Source organism: Rhamphochromis sp. 'chilingali' (assembly GCF_963969265.1).
Source record: "Rhamphochromis sp. 'chilingali' genome assembly, chromosome: 6".
Lineage (NCBI taxonomy): Eukaryota > Metazoa > Chordata > Actinopteri > Cichliformes > Cichlidae > Rhamphochromis > Rhamphochromis sp. 'chilingali'.
The window spans coordinates 1,211,680-1,232,833 of NC_137933.1; the positions used below are offsets into that span (position 1 = coordinate 1,211,680).

At 40.3% G+C, this 21,154-nt stretch overlaps 1 protein-coding gene across 1 annotated transcript in view; it reads left to right on the forward strand.

Annotated features, from left to right (window-relative positions):
• Positions 1–1,319: 1,319 nt before the first annotated feature.
• The window catches only part of chsy1 (chondroitin sulfate synthase 1), a 33,223-nt gene continuing 13,388 nt past the window's right edge, over positions 1,320–21,154 (forward strand). Inside the window, exons 1-2 of the mRNA XM_080884265.1 lie at positions 1,320–2,035; positions 11,728–12,223. Of these exons, the coding sequence (XP_080740391.1) occupies positions 1,713–2,035; positions 11,728–12,223 (819 nt within the window). The 5' untranslated portion in view covers positions 1,320–1,712. The remainder of the gene's footprint in view (positions 2,036–11,727; positions 12,224–21,154) is intronic.

Genomic DNA, 21,154 nt, shown 5'->3' on the forward strand with positions numbered 1-21,154 from the left:
GGCAGCTACCTGATTCACACAGTCTCCTCTTAACAGTTGATGTAGAGATGTGTCTGCTACTGGAACTCTGTGTGGCATTTATCTGGGGTGCTGTTTTGTGATTTCTGAGGCTGGTGACTTGGATGAATTTATCCTCAGCAGCAGAGGTGACTCTTGGTCTTCCTCTTCAGGGGCGGTCCTCATGTGAGCCAGTTTTGTTGTAGCGCCTGGTGGTTGTTACGACTGCATCCTTTTAACAGGAAGAAAAACCCAGACGATAAGGCTTTTCCTTACCACTTTTGGCAAACATGTGATCATTGGGGGGCGTCTGATTTTTGTTATTTTCTCTCTATTATTGCAGGGTCTTTACCTTATAATATAAAGTGCGACTTGCACTATAGAAATAAAATTGAATTGAAATGACATGTATATGGGAGGTGTACTTTTGCAGAATTAAAAGTAAACATGGTGATATTTTGTGCTCAGTATTTTTTATTATCTCAATTGAAAACACAAACAAGAAAAATCTTGAAAATAAATCTTCTTAATTTTTTTTAAACTGTTAATAACAAAGGATTTTTGTCATTTACTTTCAGAATGTTCAGTTTGACATTTTTGATAAATAGGGAAACCATTGTTTCTTAAGAGGGTGGTGTGTGTCAAAAAAAGAGTGCCAGGAGTCTTTCATGACGACTTTCATGAGGTTTTCCCAGCAGAACGTTGCAGTTCACAGAGATCGTCAATTTAATACACGCCAGAAGCGCTTTTTATTGTCACTTATTGACGTGGCCTAAAAAGAAACATGCTGTAAAATCTTCCACAATGAAGACAAGGCACAGTTTTCGACGTGGTGACGAACGCCACCACAAGCACTTGGGGGCGCTAGAGTTCAGAGAACAAGCATGCTGCATTTAAGGACGTTAGACTTTCAAAACTTTATTGTGACTCGTTCTTTTATCGGCCACAGATCTTAATAAATGACGGCGTAATAAAATGACATACTGATACAAATTTTTGTCTTGGAAAAACGATTTTATGTTAATAGGCTTTTACACGTCACACTCAGCATTATCAGCATGTGTGTACACAATCAAGCAATGTGACTTTTGTTAGAACAGTTTCACGCAATAGCTCGTGCATTAGTGACACTTATAGTCACTAACTATATAACTACTACTGCTTTAATGTAAAGTGTTATTAACTATGGCAGAAAGAAGCTACGCTTTGGCTACATTTACACAGCAGATGAATTTAGACGTGTGAGTATGGTTTCACACGCAGCTTAAAGGCAGCACCGTCGGGCCCACGGGGGTGGAGGCGATTAGAAGATTTCTACGGAGCTGCCGTTGGGTCAAACCACTGTTAAACCCTTCGCGATCATTCTTCTCGACAGACATTCTTGCCATGTCTAGATAATGGTGAGAGTCGGACCACTACTGAACGCTAAGTGATAAAAAGCTACTGCGCTTTTCGATCGCTGTGAAATTCGTCCATGATCGACAGCGGGGGACGGCTTGATCGCCCGAAGGACCAACGACAGAGAATTGTTCAAGTGACGGCTTCAGTAAGACTGTTGCGATGCTACGTAGGCATCTGGAAGAAAAGGGCTTTTCTACCATGAGAGATTGCGCGTGAGCCCGGTTTTCTGGCGGAAAACGAGCTCTATCGACCCAGTCTTCAGTGTTTGTATCGAGACGATCGAGTCTTGCTTATCGCTTTTACCGACAGAGCTAATGAAGTTTGGGGGAATGGCAGGTCGAAGTCGAAGAGCCTGGTTTAGTGTTCTGTTGGGACTGGTTGTTGGGTTCACACTGGCTTCCAGGCTGATTTTACCCAAGGCGAGTGAGTTGAAGAAAGCTGGACAGAAAAGAAAAGCCAACTCTGCCGGGTGTGGGCTCAACGGGGGTCTCGGGAAAGAATACGGGGGAGTCTTGTGGCCTGAAGTTAACGGTTCACCGCCGACTGAGAAATCTGCTTCCAGATCGAACAATTTCCTATTTGTTGGCGTCATGACTGCCCAGAAGTACCTGAACAACCGTGCCGTGGCAGCACACAGGTATGTGACGCCACTTACAGAACAATGCCCGAACCTATCAATTTAATATAAAAGAACTAAACTTGGAAACGCACGGGCCTCTTGTACAGTAGCCTCTTCAGTTAACCGGCTATACGTATTATAACGTGAAACATAATGATATTTATATGTTAGCACACAAATATGCCACATTATGTGACACGTATAGCAATGTTCTGTCCGCTACCAGCTCGTATGGAGAGTAAAACTGCTTTAACTTCGACTGGTCGTGGCTGAGGAGGTAGACGAGATCGTCAGCTGTAGATAATCAAACTGGATCACGACGAAGTTCATCACAATTTCTTCTTTTCGTTTTGTTTTAACATATTAGCAAACAGTTGACCCTTTTAAGCAGACATACCTGATGGCAAACAGACAGGAAAAACCTTAAACTTTTAAAAAATATATTTCTAACAAAAACATCAAAAATCAGTCTCTGTTATAGGCTTGAAAAGTGTGACCAGTTTTCTGAGAGCTTTACTTGCATGTAGTGCCCACTTCAAATTTCAATTGGATTCAAGTCTGGACATGTACAAGGTAATACCATAAACCCAGTTTTTGCTTTTTCGCTTTTCAAGCCATATTTTGCTTAATTTACTGCTGTGCTTAGACTGGTGTCAAGCCAGCCTCCAATTCGAGACTTGCAGTCAAGCCAGCCTCCAGTTTGTTTTACGTTCCCTGTGTATTCAAAGTATTACGGGAATGGATGTGGAAACCGGATTTCAAAATAAAAGCCAACTTCGAGTGAATTAACAGATATGTTAAGAACATAATAACATATAATTTAGGCTTTTTTTTTTTTTTTTACAAACTCTAATGTTAGATCTATATGACACAGCCTTGTACCCTAATTGTGCCCTGTCACTATCAAGGCCATCTTATTTTGGATTTCAAAGTAAAAGCCCTGTGAATCTTCATTTTTGAACTACTCTTTCAATGACTTAATAATGCTCTTAAAAGCAAAAGTCGTATTTCCAAATACTATTTGAACTTTATATCAACACTTTCCAACCACAGTCTTTTTACAGTGATACCATATCAATATCAAGTCAGTCTGATTTCGCCTTTCAAATTAATGGCCCGTCGAATTTGTCCATATGTGATATACTCTTTCAATTATTTCAGAATGTTTTAAAAATGAAAATTGCTGTTTCAACACATATTGGGTTTTCATTTTGAAAAGCAAAATCAGACTCAATTGATTATGACAGAATTGAATCATAAAGATGATGTAAAAGGAAGCTGAAATTGCCACTAGGTTGTAATTGATAGTACGTTTATATTTTAAGTCTGTGGAAAGATGTCATGGTTGGTTTGCAAGCTGTTTTGTAATTTCTTTATTTAGAATGACATCTTTCCACAGACTTAAAATATAAACGTACTATCAATTACAACCTAGTGGCAATTTCAGCTTCCTTTTACATCATCTTTATGATTCAATTCTGTCATAATCAATTGAGTCTGATTTTGCTTTTCAAAATGAAAACCCAATATGTGTTGAAACAGCAATTTTCATTTTTAAAACATTCTGAAATAATTGAAAGAGTATATCACATATGGACAAATTCGACGGGCCATTAATTTGAAAGGCGAAATCAGACTGACTTGATATTGATATGGTTTTACTGTCGGGTTGGATACTGTTGATCTAAAGTGGAATTACCCTGTGGAAACAGGAAATTTCCATTTTAAAACATTTTGAAATCGTTAAACGAGTAGGTCGTCTACGGGCAATTTGAAAATACTTTTATTTTGGAAGGCAAAATCAGAGTGACTTGATCTTAACATCGTATCTCTGTGGGGTTGTATACTGTTGATTTAAAGTGAAATTATTCTGTGGAAACAGAAAATTTCCTTTTTAGAGCATTCCGAAATCACTGAAAGTTAGGTAAGTTATTGGCATTTTCAACAGGCCATTATTTTGGAAGGCATAATCAGAATTACTTGAAATTGATATGGTATCACTGTGGGGCTGTATACTGTTGATCTAAGGTGGAATTACCCTGTGGAAACAGGAATTTTCCATTTTAGAGCATTTTGAAATTGTTCCAGGATCAAGTCAGATATGGGCATTTTGAAAATGCTTTTATTTTTGAAAGCAAAATCAGAATGACTTGATATTGATGTGGTAACATCGTGAGGTTGTATACTGTTGACCTAAAGTGAAATTATCCTGTGGAAACAGCAATTTTCACTTTTAGAGCATTTTGAAATCTTTAAAAGAGTAGGTCGTATCTTGGCAATTTGAAAAGTCTTTTATTTTGGAAGGCATAATCAGAATGACTTGATATTGATATGGTAACATCGTGAGGTTGTATACTGTTGAACTAAAGTGAAATTATCCTGTGGAAACAGCAAAATTCTGTTTAAGAACATTTTGAAATCGTCAAAAAAGTAGGCTGTATATGCTCAATTTGAAAGGGCATTTATTTTGGAAGGCATAATCAGAATGACTTGATATTGATATGGTATCACTGTGGGGCTGTATACTGTTGATCTAAGGTGGAATTACCCTGTGGAAACAGGAAATTTCCATTTTAGAGCATTTTGAAATCACTGAAAGTTAGGTCAATTATGGACAATTTAAAAAGGCTTTTATTTTGGAAGGCATAATCAGAATGACTTGATATTGATATGGTATCACTGTGGGGCTGTATACTGTTGATCTAAGGTGGAATTACCCTGTGGAAACAGGAATTTTCCTTTTTAGAGCATTTTGAAATCACTGAAAGTTAGGTCAATTATGGACAATTTGAAAAGGCTTTTATTTTTGAGAGCAAAATCAGAATGACTTGATATTGATATGGTATCACTGTGGGGCTGTATACTGTTGATCTAAAGTGGAATTACCCTGTGGAAACAGGAATGTGCCATTTTAGAGCATTTTGAAATTGTTCCAGGAGCAACTCAGATATGGGCAGTTTGAAAATGCTTTTATTTTTTAAAGCAATATCAGAATGTTTTGATATTGATATGGTAACATCGTGAGGTTGTATACTGTTGATCTGGAGTGGAATTACCCTGTGGAAACAGGAAATTTCCATTTTAAAACATTTTGAAATCACTGAAAGTTAGGTCAATTATGGACAATTTAAAAAGGCTTTTATTTTGGAAGGCATAATCAGAATGACTTGATATTGATATGGTATCACTGTGGGGCTGTATACTGTTGATCTAAGGTGGAATTACCCTGTGGAAACAGGAATTTTCCTTTTTAGAGCATTTTGAATCGTTAGAAGATTAAGTCAATTATGGACAATTTCAAAGGGCCATTACTATGAAAGGCAAAATCAGACTGACTTGATATTGATATGGTATCACTGTAAAAAGACTGTGGTTGGAAAGTGTTGATATAAAGTTCAAATAGTATTTGGAAATACGACTTTTGCTTTTAAGAGCATTATTAAGTCATTGAAAGAGTAGTTCAAAAATGAAGATTCACAGGGCTTTTACTTTGAAATCCAAAATAAGATGGCCTTGATAGTGACAGGGCACAATTAGGGTACAAGGCTGTGTCATATAGATCTAACATTAGAGTTTGTAAAAAAAAAAAAAAGCCTAAATTATATGTTATTATGTTCTTAACATATCTGTTAATTCACTCGAAGTTGGCTTTTATTTTGAAATCCGGTTTCCACATCCATTCCCGTAATACTTTGAATACACAGGGAACGTAAAACAAACTGGAGGCTGGCTTGACTGCAAGTCTCGAATTGGAGGCTGGCTTGACACAAGTGTGCTTAGGACGGTGATTCCTTTTTAAAGTTGTAAGTCCAGTTCAATTAAATCCAATTAAATTGACAAAGTCCCAATTCACAACAACCTCAAGTCATTTCGTATCAAAAGGTATAGACCCTACAATTTAGAAGAAAGAGAAAACTGAGTAAAACCCAACAGCCAGATAATCTTTTATGAGCAAGTGGAGAAGTAAAAATAAAAAATGTTTCAACAGAAAGTTCAGGCCATGACCCAGGCGGAAAGAAAAGAGGAAAGTACTCTTCTTTCTTTAGTACCACAGTACTGTAGACAGCATGTGTGCCAAAAACTGTAGTTCATCTGGAAGTGATGAGAGCACATGGGTACATGTTGTTTTTTTGTTTTGTTTTTTATAAATGGTGAAGAAAAAAGATGGAACTGTGACTGCAGTGAACAAAAAGCAGCTCAATACAGTGTAAGATAATGTCTGACATGTTGTAAGGGTAAGTATTTAAAAGAAGTGTAGCAGTGTTACCTTTCAGGTTACTCTACATTAAAGATTACTTTTGCTTTTATGTTTATTTTTGGAGAGGAACCATATTCCATCAGTTTCAGTGTCATTAAAACGTTTAGATTTACAGTTTGAAATAATCTTTATTGTCCTTTACTGGCCAGTAATTCCCACAGAACTCGACTGTGGTTGTGGTGATATTGAGGCATAATGTGTAGGTACATAGACACCCTGTATGTGTGTATGTTTGTAGAAAGAGGCACTTACATGGTTTCCTAACTTATTTAATAAATAATACCATATACAGACAAAAGCTAACTTTCCTCTGATTGGCTGTTCCTTACTGTTTCCAGAGTTGAGATGTCCACATCTTCTCTAACTCTCACAGCCTTTGGTATTTCTCAAGCTGCTGGTAGAGCTATATCGTCACAATGGGCGTCTTCCTCTGCTTATCCACAACTACTATGTCATATTGGTCACCTACCACCAGCTTGTCCGTCTATACCTGGAAGTCTCACAGGATTTTAGCTTGGTCAGTCTCAACCAACCTAGGGTGTGTATCCCATTTTGACCTTGGGACATCTAGACCATACTCGGCATAGATGTTCCTTTATGCTATGCCAGCCATTTGGTAATGGTGTTCCAGTATGCCCTGTCTGTGCTGAAGTGTCTAAGGTGCATCTTTGCACAGGCTGCACCTGGGGTCTTGCCTGGTGTGGTAGACCCCAGACTCTATCGCTCTTGTGCTTAGGGCTTGTTCCTGTGCACCTTTCAATCCAACTTTGGTCCAGCCATAGGATTGGCTACTTTTTCTATTGACCGGTGAAACGCGGCGTGCAGTGGCACATGAACAGTTATGGCCATTTTCCTGAAGTACTAATGGATCTATGTTGTTTTATCCTGAATAGTGCTTTTAGCACTCACTTGTCCTCAGCTTTCTATCTTCGGCGGAGAGTACAGTTATAGGGTGCTGGACGTGAGATGAAACCATCCATACGTAGTAAGGAGCTTTCTTGTCTTGTCATGATGATGTCTAAGGCAGATGTCATCATCACAAGAGCAGGACAGGGAGGAAAAAAGAAAGGTGGGGGATAGGGGGAGATGAAATAAAAGGATGGAGTACTCTGGTAAGAAAAAACAAACCTACAGCATCTGGAACACAAATTCCAAAATGCAGAGATGTACAAATCAGCAATGTTCTTGTAGTGTGAGAGAGCGTGTTAAGCCCCTTTTCCATTAGGACCTACTCTGATCAACTCTGAGTGGTTTTCCATTACAATCAAGTACCAGCTCATGTGCGTGGTCGCTGTAACGGTAATGCAGCTTAGCGTTGGTGGCGTAATTAATATGCGACATGAAAGGTACAACAAAGGTGGCCATCGAGGCAAGAATATACCCGCTGCCCGGTCTGTGACACGGGAAGTGGTGGTTTTGATTTTTGTAAACGAGACGCTCTTGTGACTCATCGAATGATGCCACCGACCAGCCAATCAGTGGCATGCAGTCAGACATCATCACATTTTTGTACCTGCTCGTATCGCTGTGACCTATGACACCCGAACAGTGACAAGTCCGTCCGATCCATACAGCTTCTGCACACCTATCCCAGCAGTATAAGGAAGGAAGCCCCAGGTCGGGTGCCCACGTCCACAGCGGTGCTGCTGCATTACAGCCAGCAAAGCCACATGAATGACCTTATACATTGTGACCTACGTGGAGCTGATGAAAGGCTTTTTCACAAAACTATTATTCTAGGTCCAGCCAATTTATACCTAGAGCTCTAGTGTTACCTGACTGTAGTGGAGTAGTTGTGGCATTTCGAGAATTACAATTCAGAGGCAGGACTGTTAATTTACTTCATCTGGTCCTGGGGCTCTATTGTTTAGGAGACGCCGTAGGGCTTCATGGAATTTGGATGTAGAAAGAGGTGAATCCAGAACCACAATCTGTTCGTCATTTAACTTTGGTGGATTTGTATTGTTAAGAAAGTTTGCAATGTCAGCGTTGGAGGGATTCATCTGTATAAAGTCTTTAAAAGATTCATTTATTTGTTGTCGATCATGAGTAATGTTCCCAGTGGAATCCTTTATAGAGTAAATAGTTTTCTTCCTTTTATAGCTTTAACAGGCTCTTTAGCAAGGACTTTTCCAGATTTATTACTATGTTTAAAGTCCTCCAAACGCAGCCTTTGCATCAGAAATTTTGTTCTCTCGTTAAATATTTCATTTTATTCTAGTTTTCTCAGGTTGTTAAATATGTGTGCTCTTGTGGTGAGCATAGGTATATTCTAATGATTGAATTGTTTGTGCTATTTCTAATACAAGCGGGGGTGGGGTTCCTTCTTATATGAGCAGTAAGATAATGTTTTGCCACACATTACTGCTTTTCTTGCTTCCCATAGAACACATGGCGATATTGCTGGTAGGTCATTACTATCTAAATACGTCACCCACTTGTTTTTGAATTATTTAAGGAAATCTTGTTCTTTCATTAATGATGTATTAAATCTCCAGGTCCTCGTGTCAGAGAGAGGTTGATTCCATCACTCTCAGCAATCATTCACCAGTATCTGAGTGTCTGTGATATCACTAACTCAAAGATAATCTAAGTGAGATCGTAAGTGCTGTACTCTGTACTCACCACCAGTGAGTGTACCAGTGGCCACTCTTTCAGTGACGAGCATTTGCACTACTGGCAAACAATGCTGCAAGTTTTAGTCATTACGTAACTGTACTGTTTAAACGGGAAACCTGCACCTCCAAGGACATTTTAACATGTGCCCTGGATAATGCAGGGATTGAACCACCAACCCTCTAGTGAATACAGTTAGTACCTCCTCAGCTACAGCCACCCACAAGGAGGACGTCATTAGACTAAAAAACCCAAATAAACCTAATCGAAACTTTAGAAATGGCTGTATCACCAATCTGGTACACTGGCCAGATATGCAACACCACACTTGTGGTTAGCAAATATGCAATTTGTGGTTAGTGTCTTGCCTAAGGATATTTGGCATGTAGACTAGAGCAGCCAGGAATCGAACCACCAACCTCCCATCTAGTAGTGCCTGCTGTAGCCACAGAGCAAAGTCGAATATTAAGGCTAAAGAGACAAGGAACTTGTTGAAGAGGACTTTAGTTACGTGGAGAGTTTTTGGCCGTTTGGACAAAGAAGCAGAGTTCTGCAAACTGTGTCAAAAGTGTGTTCCCAAAAAGGCAGGTAGCACCATAAAATGTTAACATCTTAAGTAGTGCCACCCTTGCACAGTGTGCAGTTGACAATATACGTGCACAATGCAATCCACAGACAATACCGAATTTTATTTGCACAGATACTTTTTCCCAGTCCATGCCTTGTGAGATAAAATAAAGTGGCACAGTGATATCACCAATGCAGCCGCCCATTTTATTCTAAAGGACATTATACCAGTAAGCACAGTTGAAAATGTTGGATTTTAAGCATGTTTTTAAAGTAATTGAATTCAGGTTGCCAACTCTTTAGCCATGAACCTTTCTGTCAGACGGCCTGTGCCCTGCTGTAAAGAGGTTAAAGAAACAGTTGAACAGCAAAGTCAAACATTGTTACCGTATCGGATTTGTGGCTACTCACAGGAGCCCGTTCAGTGAGAGACTGAGGTCACCAAAAAGCACCACTGAACCACACAGGAAGTCATTCCTGCCCGTGGCTCCCTGTACATCTCCTCCATCTAACACACTGTAAACACTGCAGTAGTTGCAGCCTTTCTGCACACGACGATGTTTACAGGTTAGAGTCGAATGTTAATCATATATATTCCACCGCTGTAATATTCGTTGTCAATATTCTTGATATTTATATTTGAGCGATTTGTATATATTGGTGCAGTTTGAATTGAACATTTGTCAAATCTGTAACATTCTGTTATTTAAATAGTTTAGTCTGTTACTGTTACACTCTTGGGGCAACTGTAACCCACATCCTTTTCTCAGGGATTAATAAAGAATTCTGATCTGGAGATGAACCTCACAGTTCGCTTTATTGAGACACTATTGGATCTTTTCTGTGTGTAAATGTATTGATTTTTATTTTTTTGTGGTAGGTAAATAACAGAATCGCTGTATTTTTCAGTTTTGTTTATTTTGTCCTTTGTTCACATTAGAAAGTTGTTTCCCAATAATCCAACACAATTTGAATCTATACAAAATAAATTGCACAGTATTGTTTTTTATTTTATTTTGTATTAATGTCGGCTGCAGTTATGTGATCTGTTTTTCTACTTTGTTTGCTTTTGTAACAGTTAACGCTTTTGTTTTCAGAATTAAGATTTTAGTTTTTCATACATAGAACACTTGTATAATATTCTGTAGTATGTGGTCACTTTGGGAGGTAGAACAGTTTGTCTACCAGTCCTGAAGGTCAGTGGTTTACTCTCTGGCTCTTCCAAGCTGCAGGGCTATATACTCTCTCAGATCTATAGGACAAAGGATGTTCAAAATGGGTCTTACAGACTCAAAATATGCCTATGCTGTAACCTACTGCACAGGCAAATCCTACAAGAACTATATGTATGATATGGGATCGTGTATACCTGTCCAGAGGATATGTGAAGACTGATCCACATGGTTTAGCTGCTGTATCCCAACCTCCGCCAAGCTGTGCATCTTAGGTGACATACAGTCCTCACTGCCCTATGCACTGCTCAGAAAATCAGTTTGTGCACTACTCAATATAGAAATGTATTTCTAGATCACAACAGTTTGGAGAAATGTCTGCCACCTTTAAAAAAAACAATTGGTTGGTGGGCGTCGGTGGACGCGTGGTTGTTATCCTCGGATTTTCGGTTCTCTTGGGTGCGGTGGAGGTCCGGGGCCTCCTGGGCATTTCCTTGTCTGCCTCTGGCTCTCATGGGGTGGGATTACTGCAGTCTCACCTTCACTTTTCAAGTCCGTTATATGACAAACACAGGCGTTCACGTCCTCTCTCTCTGGCACACACGCAGATGGTTTTTTTGGCTTTGTTTTGTTTTAAATTGTTACTGAAGACAATCAGAGGACAGGAATACCCCCAAAGAAGCAGGACCTGCTCCAAAACAGGCCTGTAATTGATAAACAGTTACATGTTGTTAAACCTCTTGAATTCAAGCCGGAAGTGTGCGCTTCAACCATAACTTGTTTGATTTAAACTCCGATGTGGTGCTATACAGAGGCAAAATGACTAAAACTGTTATTGTCACAATATTTGATGTTTAGCAGGAATATTATTGGAAGGTTATGATGCAAATTAGGAATATCACTAAAATATGAGCTTTCTACCTCTGAAATAGCCGCTGGTTTCTAAATGCTGAACATTTATGACTGTGCCACCTGTTTCAGCCATATCCAGATGAATGTACCTAGTGGTGTCCTCTGCAGAATACACACTTGTTTTTGGTTGTCTTAGACATATCATCATAACACCAGTCCTCTCCTTTTGTCTGTGTTGATTACAGGACATGGGCACAGACAATTCCAGGTCGTGTGGAGTTCTTCTCCAGTGAAGGATCTGACACCTCCATACCGATCCCGATAGTGGCTCTGAAGAATGTAGATGACTCATACCCTCCCCAAAAGAAGTCCTTCATGATGCTTAAGTACATGCATGACTATTACCTGGATAAGTATGAATGGTTTATGAGGGCTGATGATGATGTCTACATCAAGAGTGAGAAGCTCGAGAGCTTCCTGCGCAGCCTCAATAGTAGTGAGGCCATCTTTCTGGGTCAAACGGGAATGGGGGCCCGGGATGAGCTTGGGAAACTGGCTCTGGAGCCTGGGGAGAACTTCTGTATGGGTGGGCCAGGCGTCATCATGAGCCGTGAAGTTCTTAAGAGGATGGTACCCCATATCAGAGAGTGTTTACAGGAGATGTACACTACCCATGAAGATGTGGAGGTGGGCCGGTGTGTCAGGAGATTTGCAGGTGTTCAGTGTGTCTGGTCGTATGAGGTAAGGTGTTTGTTTATTTATTTATCTGTGTAGTAATTTAGTTGTTGTACACAGGGCTTCCAAGTATGAGGTGCAAGGGACTTATGGGTGGATTTGAATGTATGTGGGCAGAGGAAGTGGTATAGGATTTATCTGGAAGGATTTAAGACCGATTTAGCGCAACATGCTGTTGTCTCTGAATACACTTCCATAAATTCACTTAGTAATCACAACAAAAGGCTTCAGTGTCTTTACTACCTGTATTGGGATGCATTACAAAAGTGCTAACACTGTATACTTTTAATGGTGCCAGTTGACATACAACATATTTTAGTGTAAAACAAGTCAAAAATGTAGCCAGCTCCATACAAGCTGACTCCAGGCAACATTATGCTTCCATTTCCATTTTCCATGGACCCTGTATGACAGCTGTGCTAATATTACAACCCCAATTAAACTGGAAAGAAACCAATCGTTTGCAAGTCCCAGGAACCCATATTTTATTCACAAAGTAACATAATAAACACATAATAAACATAATAAACTGAAAAAATGTGGCATGTTAAGAGTAATATTAGCTGAATTTGATTAGTTCAACAGTTTTGTTTTTTTTGGGGGGGGGGGTTTGGCCTTTATTGGAGAGAGACAGGAAAGCGGGGAGAGAGAGGGGGGAGAACCGGGCCTACGTTCAGCTGCTCATCCCACTGGGCTAAACTGGAGCACGAGAACAACAGTTTTCAAAAAGATTGAGATGGGGTGCAACAATAAGGTGGACAAGTAAGTGGTAACTGACCAGTTGCCAGTGTCAGAAGTAAAGATGGGTTAACGTTCACCAGTACATAAAAACTGCATCTACAAATTAAAATTGCAAAGACGTTGAATATCTCATCATCTATATCAGGGATGTCACAGTCACATACATCAGAGGGCCAAAAAACAAATTTGCTACAAGCTGAGGGCCGGACTGGTTCAATGTGTATTAAAACATTAAAATGATTGCACATAACCTATTGAACCAAGACCTAACACAGTGTACTGTATATTATTTAACGATTAAATTAATAATCCAATATTTTCTGATGGCTCTGTCAGTTATTTCCAAAGAAAACATTTTCAACAGGCAAACAGCAAAAAAGTAAATGTCATTCATAAAGAAAATAAAATATGCTCCTTAATATCAAGATGAATGCATAAATGAAGTTGCATGCATTGTAAACTGAAAGTGCAATATTGTGCTGCTCTGTGATCCAGTTACTGCTTTCCAATAGTAAAAAGAGAAAATTGAAAAAAAATAATCAAACCAGTTGTATTCTGTCTCATGGCTCTTATCTGCAATTTTCCCTGAGTCCATTAACTGAAAAATACATATAAATAAATAAAATACAATAAGATAAAATACAAAAATCTATGGCACACAGACAAAACAATACTTCAAAGAAAAATCCCGTCTTGTAGAAACAAATGTAAAAAATGTAACTGAATTAAAAACTAGAAATGCGTAAATGTTCTGCTCACTTGTCTGAGCCTGATACTTGGTGGTGTCTCATCTGTTGTACGAGTTCATCAATGTTCGGGGTCGGGCTCTGAGCTGAGGAAGTCCTCAGGATTGAGTCAAGGTGTTTATCAGTAAGACGGCTCCGGTGTGATGTTTTTAGCTTCATCAAAGAGAACAACTGTTCACACAGGTGTGTGCTGCCAAACATGGAGAGCGTCTGAGCAGCTTGGATGCGCAGCTGTGGCATTGTGTCGGGGATGAAACGTGCAAACTCGGCGGCACCCGCTCTCTCATATTTTCCCCTCAGTGTGTCATTGCACTGGAGCTCAATCGACTCCATCTGGAGGTTCGGTGGTGCGCTTTCCACATCAACTCCAAAAGGATTGGCAAGTAGTTCAAACCTGCTTCTTTGAGCTTCAAAGTCAGCAGATCGGCGTCGGAACTCGGCGGCAAGTATGTTGAGCGGTAGAGCGCTTCTCTTTCGTGGTCTGGCAGCTGGGGAAGTGGCTCAAGGTTTCTTTCTGCGTCTCCCACAGACTCAGCTTGGTTTGAAACGCCGTCACCGTACTGCACATATCAGAGATGACACGCCCCCGTCCCTGCAGTTGCAGGTTCATCACGTTCAGATGGCTTGTGATGTCGCACAGAAACGCCATTTCACACATAAATGTTTCATCTCAAAGCTCTGTTGTGTCTTTCCTTTTGCTTTCCATGAACAGACAGATCTCCTCACGAAGCTCGAAACATCTTTGCAGCACCTTTCCCTGGCTTAGCCATCGCACATCTGTGTGATAGGGCAAGTCACCATGCTCTGTATCTAACGCTCCCAGAAATGCCCTGAACTGGCGGTGATTTAAACTTCTGATGAAGTTAACTGCGCGCGTTATGATGGTCATTACATGTCACATAACGACTCCTGGTGTATTATGCAGTGATAAGCTGTCAGCTCCTCTGTGACATTTTCGTCCTGCATCCTCTCACGTATCCTTGCCACCAATCCACTCCTGTGTCCACTAGGGATGGGTATCGTTTAGGTTTTATCCGATACCGGTGCCAAATCGGTACTTTTGAAACGGTGCCGGTGCTTAAACGGTGCTCAAACCAGTGCTTAAAGAATAGAGAACACAAAATTGGTCCAAAAACCTCTCATGCTCAGCTGTTTTTTGTAAAAAGATAACAATGTTAGCCTTTTCTGCAGCTATGGGGCATATATGGTATCACTCTTGGCTGGAAGCAGTGCTTAAACAATGGAAAAAACACAAACTTTGTCCTAAACCTCTCATGTTTAACTGTTTCCCACTTTTTCTTTGGTCATTTTAGCCTTTTTGGCCAGGGTGAAGGGAGCATCTGCCATCAAACAAGAAGACAGCCGCATGTAGCTATGATGATGTTTGCTAGTTCACCTTACATGCATTAATGTAATAACGTGGTTAGCCTACTCAACGTAAATTACACATGAACAACATGAAGCTACTCACGCAGAGAAGAACGGCTGCTGCTGCATCATCATCCTCATCATTTCTGCTACACTGGCAGGGCTAGGGGCCAGGACTCTCCTCTTCGTGTTTTTGGGGGATGTTGCATAACAGGCAACCCACCCGCAGTAGATGTGCTCGGTGTGAGGTCTCGCAGCAAGCTATCAAATACGGCGCATTTCTGGGCTTTTAAAAAAAAAACGCTATGCGTCGCCAGGTGTTTCATTGGATTTGAGGTGTTACCTCCTTTGACAGTATCACAGTATCAGCTTAAAGCACTTGTTGCTGCTGAGTTTGCTCTAAAAGAACGTACGTACCTGGGCCCGCCTACTATTCTCGGAAACGTAAAATGATTGGCTAGAATCTAAAGTGTATCACAGCTCAGGAAAAAAAAGCACCGAAATAAAGCACCGAAATGTGCGCTGCTTTTCGGTCTGGTTACTACCGTTTATGTCAGAACCGGTGCCATCATGGCACCGGACACCGGTACCCATCCCTAGTGTCCACACACCGCGGGTGCTCCGTCTGTTGTCAATCCCACGGGTTTTTCCCAAGGCAGTCCCATCTCATTTACACATCTGGATGCCTCTTCATACAGATCTTGTCCTGTACTCGTGCCATGCATCGGACGTAACGCCAAAAACTCTTCTGTTACGGTCAGGCTGCAGTCCACTCCACGAATGAAAATTGACAACTGGGCAATGTCAGTTGTGTCAGTGCTCTCATTCACAGCAAGGGAATATGCAGTGAAATCTTTTCCCTTTTCCACAAGCTGTTCTTTTAGATTGGTGGACAGCTGGTCTACACGTTCAGCAACGGTGTTTCTGCTCAGGCTCACGTTTGACAGAGATCAGCATGGGTAGCGTTTGGCTATGAAACCGTATACACAACAAACAATGCACCCTGGACTGGCAATGTCAGCTACGGTAGCTTTTGAATCAGTCCGTACAAGCCAGTAAATTGACGGATTCTTATACAGCACTTTTCTGTTCTCCTGAAGCACTTAAAGCCACTTGAGACGGGCTACCCCTTCATAAAAAGAAACTGAAATATTATTGTAAAAATTGTGGCTGATAACAATAATATGATTTTCCTTTGTTGATATACATGTTATTTTGGCTGGACACAAATCTCATGTGAAAGAACTCATATTGCCATCACAGACAGATTTCCAGTCTCTTAGACAGACAGGTGTAATACCGCTTATTGATTAAACAGTGGAATCAAATTATACCTGGAAAAACCTAGATTGGTCCATCCCATCGCTATACTTCACTTTCTCTTGTATTCGTGGCTTTGTCATTTGTGTACTTCTTAATAACTTATTTGGAGAGAAACCTTTTGCTGCCATTGAGCTTCTCCTGCACTCTCTGCACATTCTGAAAGAAAACAGTACGAGACTTTTAATTGTCACTGAAGTTCAAAAACAGCCAAACCCAGTAATGACAGGGTGAACTTTTATATTATGCAACAATACAGTGCAGTATTTCCCTTCTTGCTTTTTTATTTATTTATTTGTTTTTATTTTTGCATATTTGTCACACTTGACTGTTTCAGATTATCAAGCATATTTCAGTATGCTTTAACACAGGATACAAAGAGATCCCAAATACTTTCAAAATGCAGTTTGATAATTTCATCTGTTTTTTAGGAGACCTGAAATGTTCCTGTCTCTAAAGTAGTTCGTGTCGATGCCTGTTGGTTAAATGTGCTCTACGCTGTAAGTAAAATAGACTTACTGGTCAATGCAAAAGTTTCAGGTGTTATTGAGGTACATTTTTTTTACTTCTAAAAAAAACAATTATCTAACACAATGCAGTGGGTTACGTGCTGAACATAGAAAAGAGAAAGAAAGTACTGATCCAATACCATTAGCATCTTTGGTGTCGATATTTAGATCAGCCCAGTCAGCTCTATTTCAGTGTATTTGAGCAGGATCTGGCTTCTTTGTGCATGTGCCTGCTGAGTTCTAAGTGTTGCATCTCTGAAAACAGTGATTTTCATTTGCTTCTCTCATGCAGTAGTTTAATGCAATCAAAAACGAATATGAAGCATTTTACGTTCCGTACCGCTCAATGTCACACAGTGAAGGAAAGCGCTAATTAATAAACTGAAATAACAATAAAGTGTATTTGAAACGGTTTCCTCCTGCCGTTACTTTAACGGACATTATACCCAACCCAGGCTCCAAATGTCTGACTACTCATAAAACTATAATGCTTCTAAAGCTCACAAAACAATGAAGAATGTTATGTCTTAACGATGTACAGAGTAAAATATATCTGCCACATTGAAGCGTCGAGGGTTTCAACTAGCTGGTGCTGGAGGTCTTAGTTGCATGGAAGCCAATTTCCATTGTTAAGAGGGGGAAAAAAAGATGTCTCAAATGCAAAAGTAGAACCACAGAATTGTTACTTTGGTTCTGTCACTGCAGTAAAGGCCGTACTGGCTGTCCAGAGGCACTTAGAGGCATTCAGCCAAGTCTGGATCTACTCACTGTCCTAGTGTGTCTGGTGAGACTGATTCCAATCAGTCTCACCAGTGTTAGGGGATATAGTAAGATCCAGACCTCTGTCACACTGAATTTATCTGTTTTGTGTTTACTATTTGCTGTTACTGTCAGAACTAGAATTTCCTGTGATTTCTAGTGTAGGCAGTGTCGGTGTTTGGCTGCTGTTACTGGAGCAGAGATTTCAAATGGCTGTTAGCAAATATAGTATAAAATCTCGTTTTCTATCATAATTCAGTCTCATTGTGGAAAGAACCACAGTCTGTGACGGCACCTTTAACAATCAATGCCTATAACTCATCTGATTAATCAGGCCTATAAATTTGTTTGTCACAGAACCATAAACTGACAAAGTTCTGGCCTCTGACAATAAAGTATGAAGAAAAGTGATGCCATAAATAGCTTTTCTTTACCAGTGAACTTCATTAAACTGTAGTTAACAGATAAAGAGCCCTCAATAAAGGCATCTGACGTAGTCTGTAGTTGTGTTTTTGATGGATGACATTGATCTGCTGTCCTCAGCAGTACAAAGACTGTTTCTTCTCCTGCCATGCATGCCAGCTCAAAAAGAAACTTCCAGCCCTGCTAATGGGAATCACAAGGCTGCACTGCTTTGAATCCTCCTCCTAATCCTAATTTTTACTGAGTGGTCAGCAGGGCTGTCAAACCAGCACACTCTGTAATGTGCTGCTCTCCACCTGCCAACAACCACACCATTATATTTCTGCATGCATGTTCTGAGTAGGTTTTCATCACAAGGGCGGTTAGCATCGGGTCCAAACACCCATCTCGTGCTTGTTTTGGTCTGTAACATAATATAACAACTTTGCTGGATGCAAGCTGGCTCTTCAGGTTGCATGGTTGTTATAGGTTTTCTTGATGTTGTCTTTTCTTCTAGTTAACACCATATACAGGCTAACAGTCTTTGTCTAACTTACAGATTCACTAGTTCCAGTTCCACAGGTGGGATTACTCTAATTCTTGGTCACATGGGGATTTTCCAAGTCCTGTATTAACACGTTCCACTCAGTGCAGTATTTTTTTGTCTCGCTCAGCAGCTTCTGAGAGCTAACGGCTAACAGCATTGGATGCTCAGATGGCTTAGAAGCACATACTGGTTCACTTGATTGAATATATGATTTGGTCAGCTGGCAAGGTCTTCTAGATTTGTGTGAATAGAACCAAACTGGCATGCTACTTTATGGGCCATTGTAAGAGCACATAAACAGGATCTACTCCAGTTTGGAATTCTAGCTTAAAGACAGCTCTGTGGATGTCAGCAATTTCTATTTATCACACTGTTTGTTCCAGAAAAGGACTGCATCGAGGGCAGGAGGACGATATGTTTTCATAACTAAAATTGATTGCATCACTATTTGACAATCCTTGAGCTTTAAGATTAGAAGCAACAATGAGTTCTGCTGAGGCTTAGCTAGCAGACAGAAAAATGGAGGCCACTGAAACTCGGCCTTGTGAAGCATGGAGCTGACTTTGTGCTGAGTAGATTCTGTGAGTCTCCCTGTCTGAACAGTTGATTCCCAGCAGACTATATGTAGATTATGCAGGAGCTGCTGCTTCTGAGTTTCAGATATGAGTGACAGCTCGTTCAGCAGCTTTGAATACGGATGTGCATGTTTATTGGCATATCAATATTTGCTTTGACTTAATAGTGCTGTTGTGTAAACAGCAGTTCAAGCAGAGGGACTGTATACCTTGTGTATACTGTATACACTATTTATTTATTTATTTATTTATTTTTTCTACCATAACACACCATTTTTGCCTTCCCTTTCAAAATAAATTCATCCATGACTGCCTAAGATTTGCTCTCCTTTCTCTTCCACCTGTGCAGACTTGAAGTGCACTAATGTTTTCCATATTCTTGCTCTCTCCTCGTGCTGCTTCCTTCAGTGGAAATGGTTGTCTCACCAAAACTACTGGTTCTTACAGTAGATCCTCAAACTTTATAGTTAAGTTGTTTTAAAATCCGAGGTGTCCTGCTTTTATTCTGTTATTTGCAAGGAGAGGTCTTTTAGGCACTAGTGGTCACAGCATAAACCTGTGACAGAAGTGTTAGACAGCTGGCTATTTTTTATTTCAGATATGTGTGATATATCCAGTAATTGTCAGATTGTTTAGACTCATTTCACAATGGTGATAACAGAAGGGCTGCAGACTGACACGGGCAGTAAAAGTAAACGAACATGGAGACAAACTGACTTCCACAGGGAAAGCACCACCACACCACATCAGACCAAAACTAAATAAGAAGCAAAAAAAACCCCAAAAGTACTTAAAGTAATTTGATGATTACTGCAGTTATGATGCTAGTGCAAAACAGCACGCTGGGTTTAATTGTCCTAACAGCCTTGTATGATGTATGATATGCATTTATATGATAAGTAAGCTCTAATAGTAGAATGGCTCATTTAAAACATAGAAAGAAATAACGCAGCACGGTGGTTAGCACTGTTGCCTCACAGCAAGAAGGTCCTGAGTTCAATTCCACCATCAGGCCGGGGTCTTTCTGTGTGGAGTTTGCATGTTCTCCCCGTGTTTGCGTGGGTTCTCTCCGGGTACTCCGGCTTCCTCCCACCGTCCAAAGACATGCAGCTTGTGGGGATAGGTTAATTGGATAATCCAAATTGTCACTAGGTGTGAATGTGAGTGCGAATGGTTGTCTGTCCCTGTGTGTTGGCCCTGCGACAGACTGGCGACCTGTCCAGGGTGTACCCCGCCTCTCGCCCTATGACAGCTGGGATAGGCTCCAGCGCCCCCCGCAGCCCTGAAAATGGAGAAGCGGAAGCGAATGGATGGATGGATGGATGGAAGAAATAACGCAGTGTTGCCACCAGTGTAGGACTAGAAGTCAACAAAACAACAAAAACAGCGTAATATTAAAACAGTTGCAACCATTAGTGCCAGCTCTACCTGTTAACACAAAACAAAGATTCTCCAAGGAAGTTGGGTAAATTGCCTTACCTGTTCACTTTAAATAATCCACTTGTGTTTTCTAATCTGGGTCGGTTAAATCAGTTCTTGCTGTATTTAAACAAAACCAAATATGTTTAAGTGCTTTCCCATTGATATTTATGTTGTCTCGTTATCTTCATGCTGAAGAAATGCTCAGAACGACTTTAGTAGACAAAAGTGCCAAGCTTTAACAAAATATCTTTAGTTGTTGGACGTCATGTTTTACCATTTTCTACTCTTATTAATTAAAGTCAGTCACTATTAATAATAGTCAGATCTGTAACACAATAATTAACTAGTATCCAAGTTATACAAATGTCTGTAAGGAAAGGTTTCCCACGACACTACTGGTCAGATGGAGAGTTAGATTTTTTTTTTTAATGCTTCCGTCCTCGTGATTTCACAGCTTCTGAGAGGGTGAAGCAGGAAAGACCTGCCCCACAGCAGAGCCTGCGTATTTAACCATCATATTTTGACACACTGATGAGACCCCTAAACAC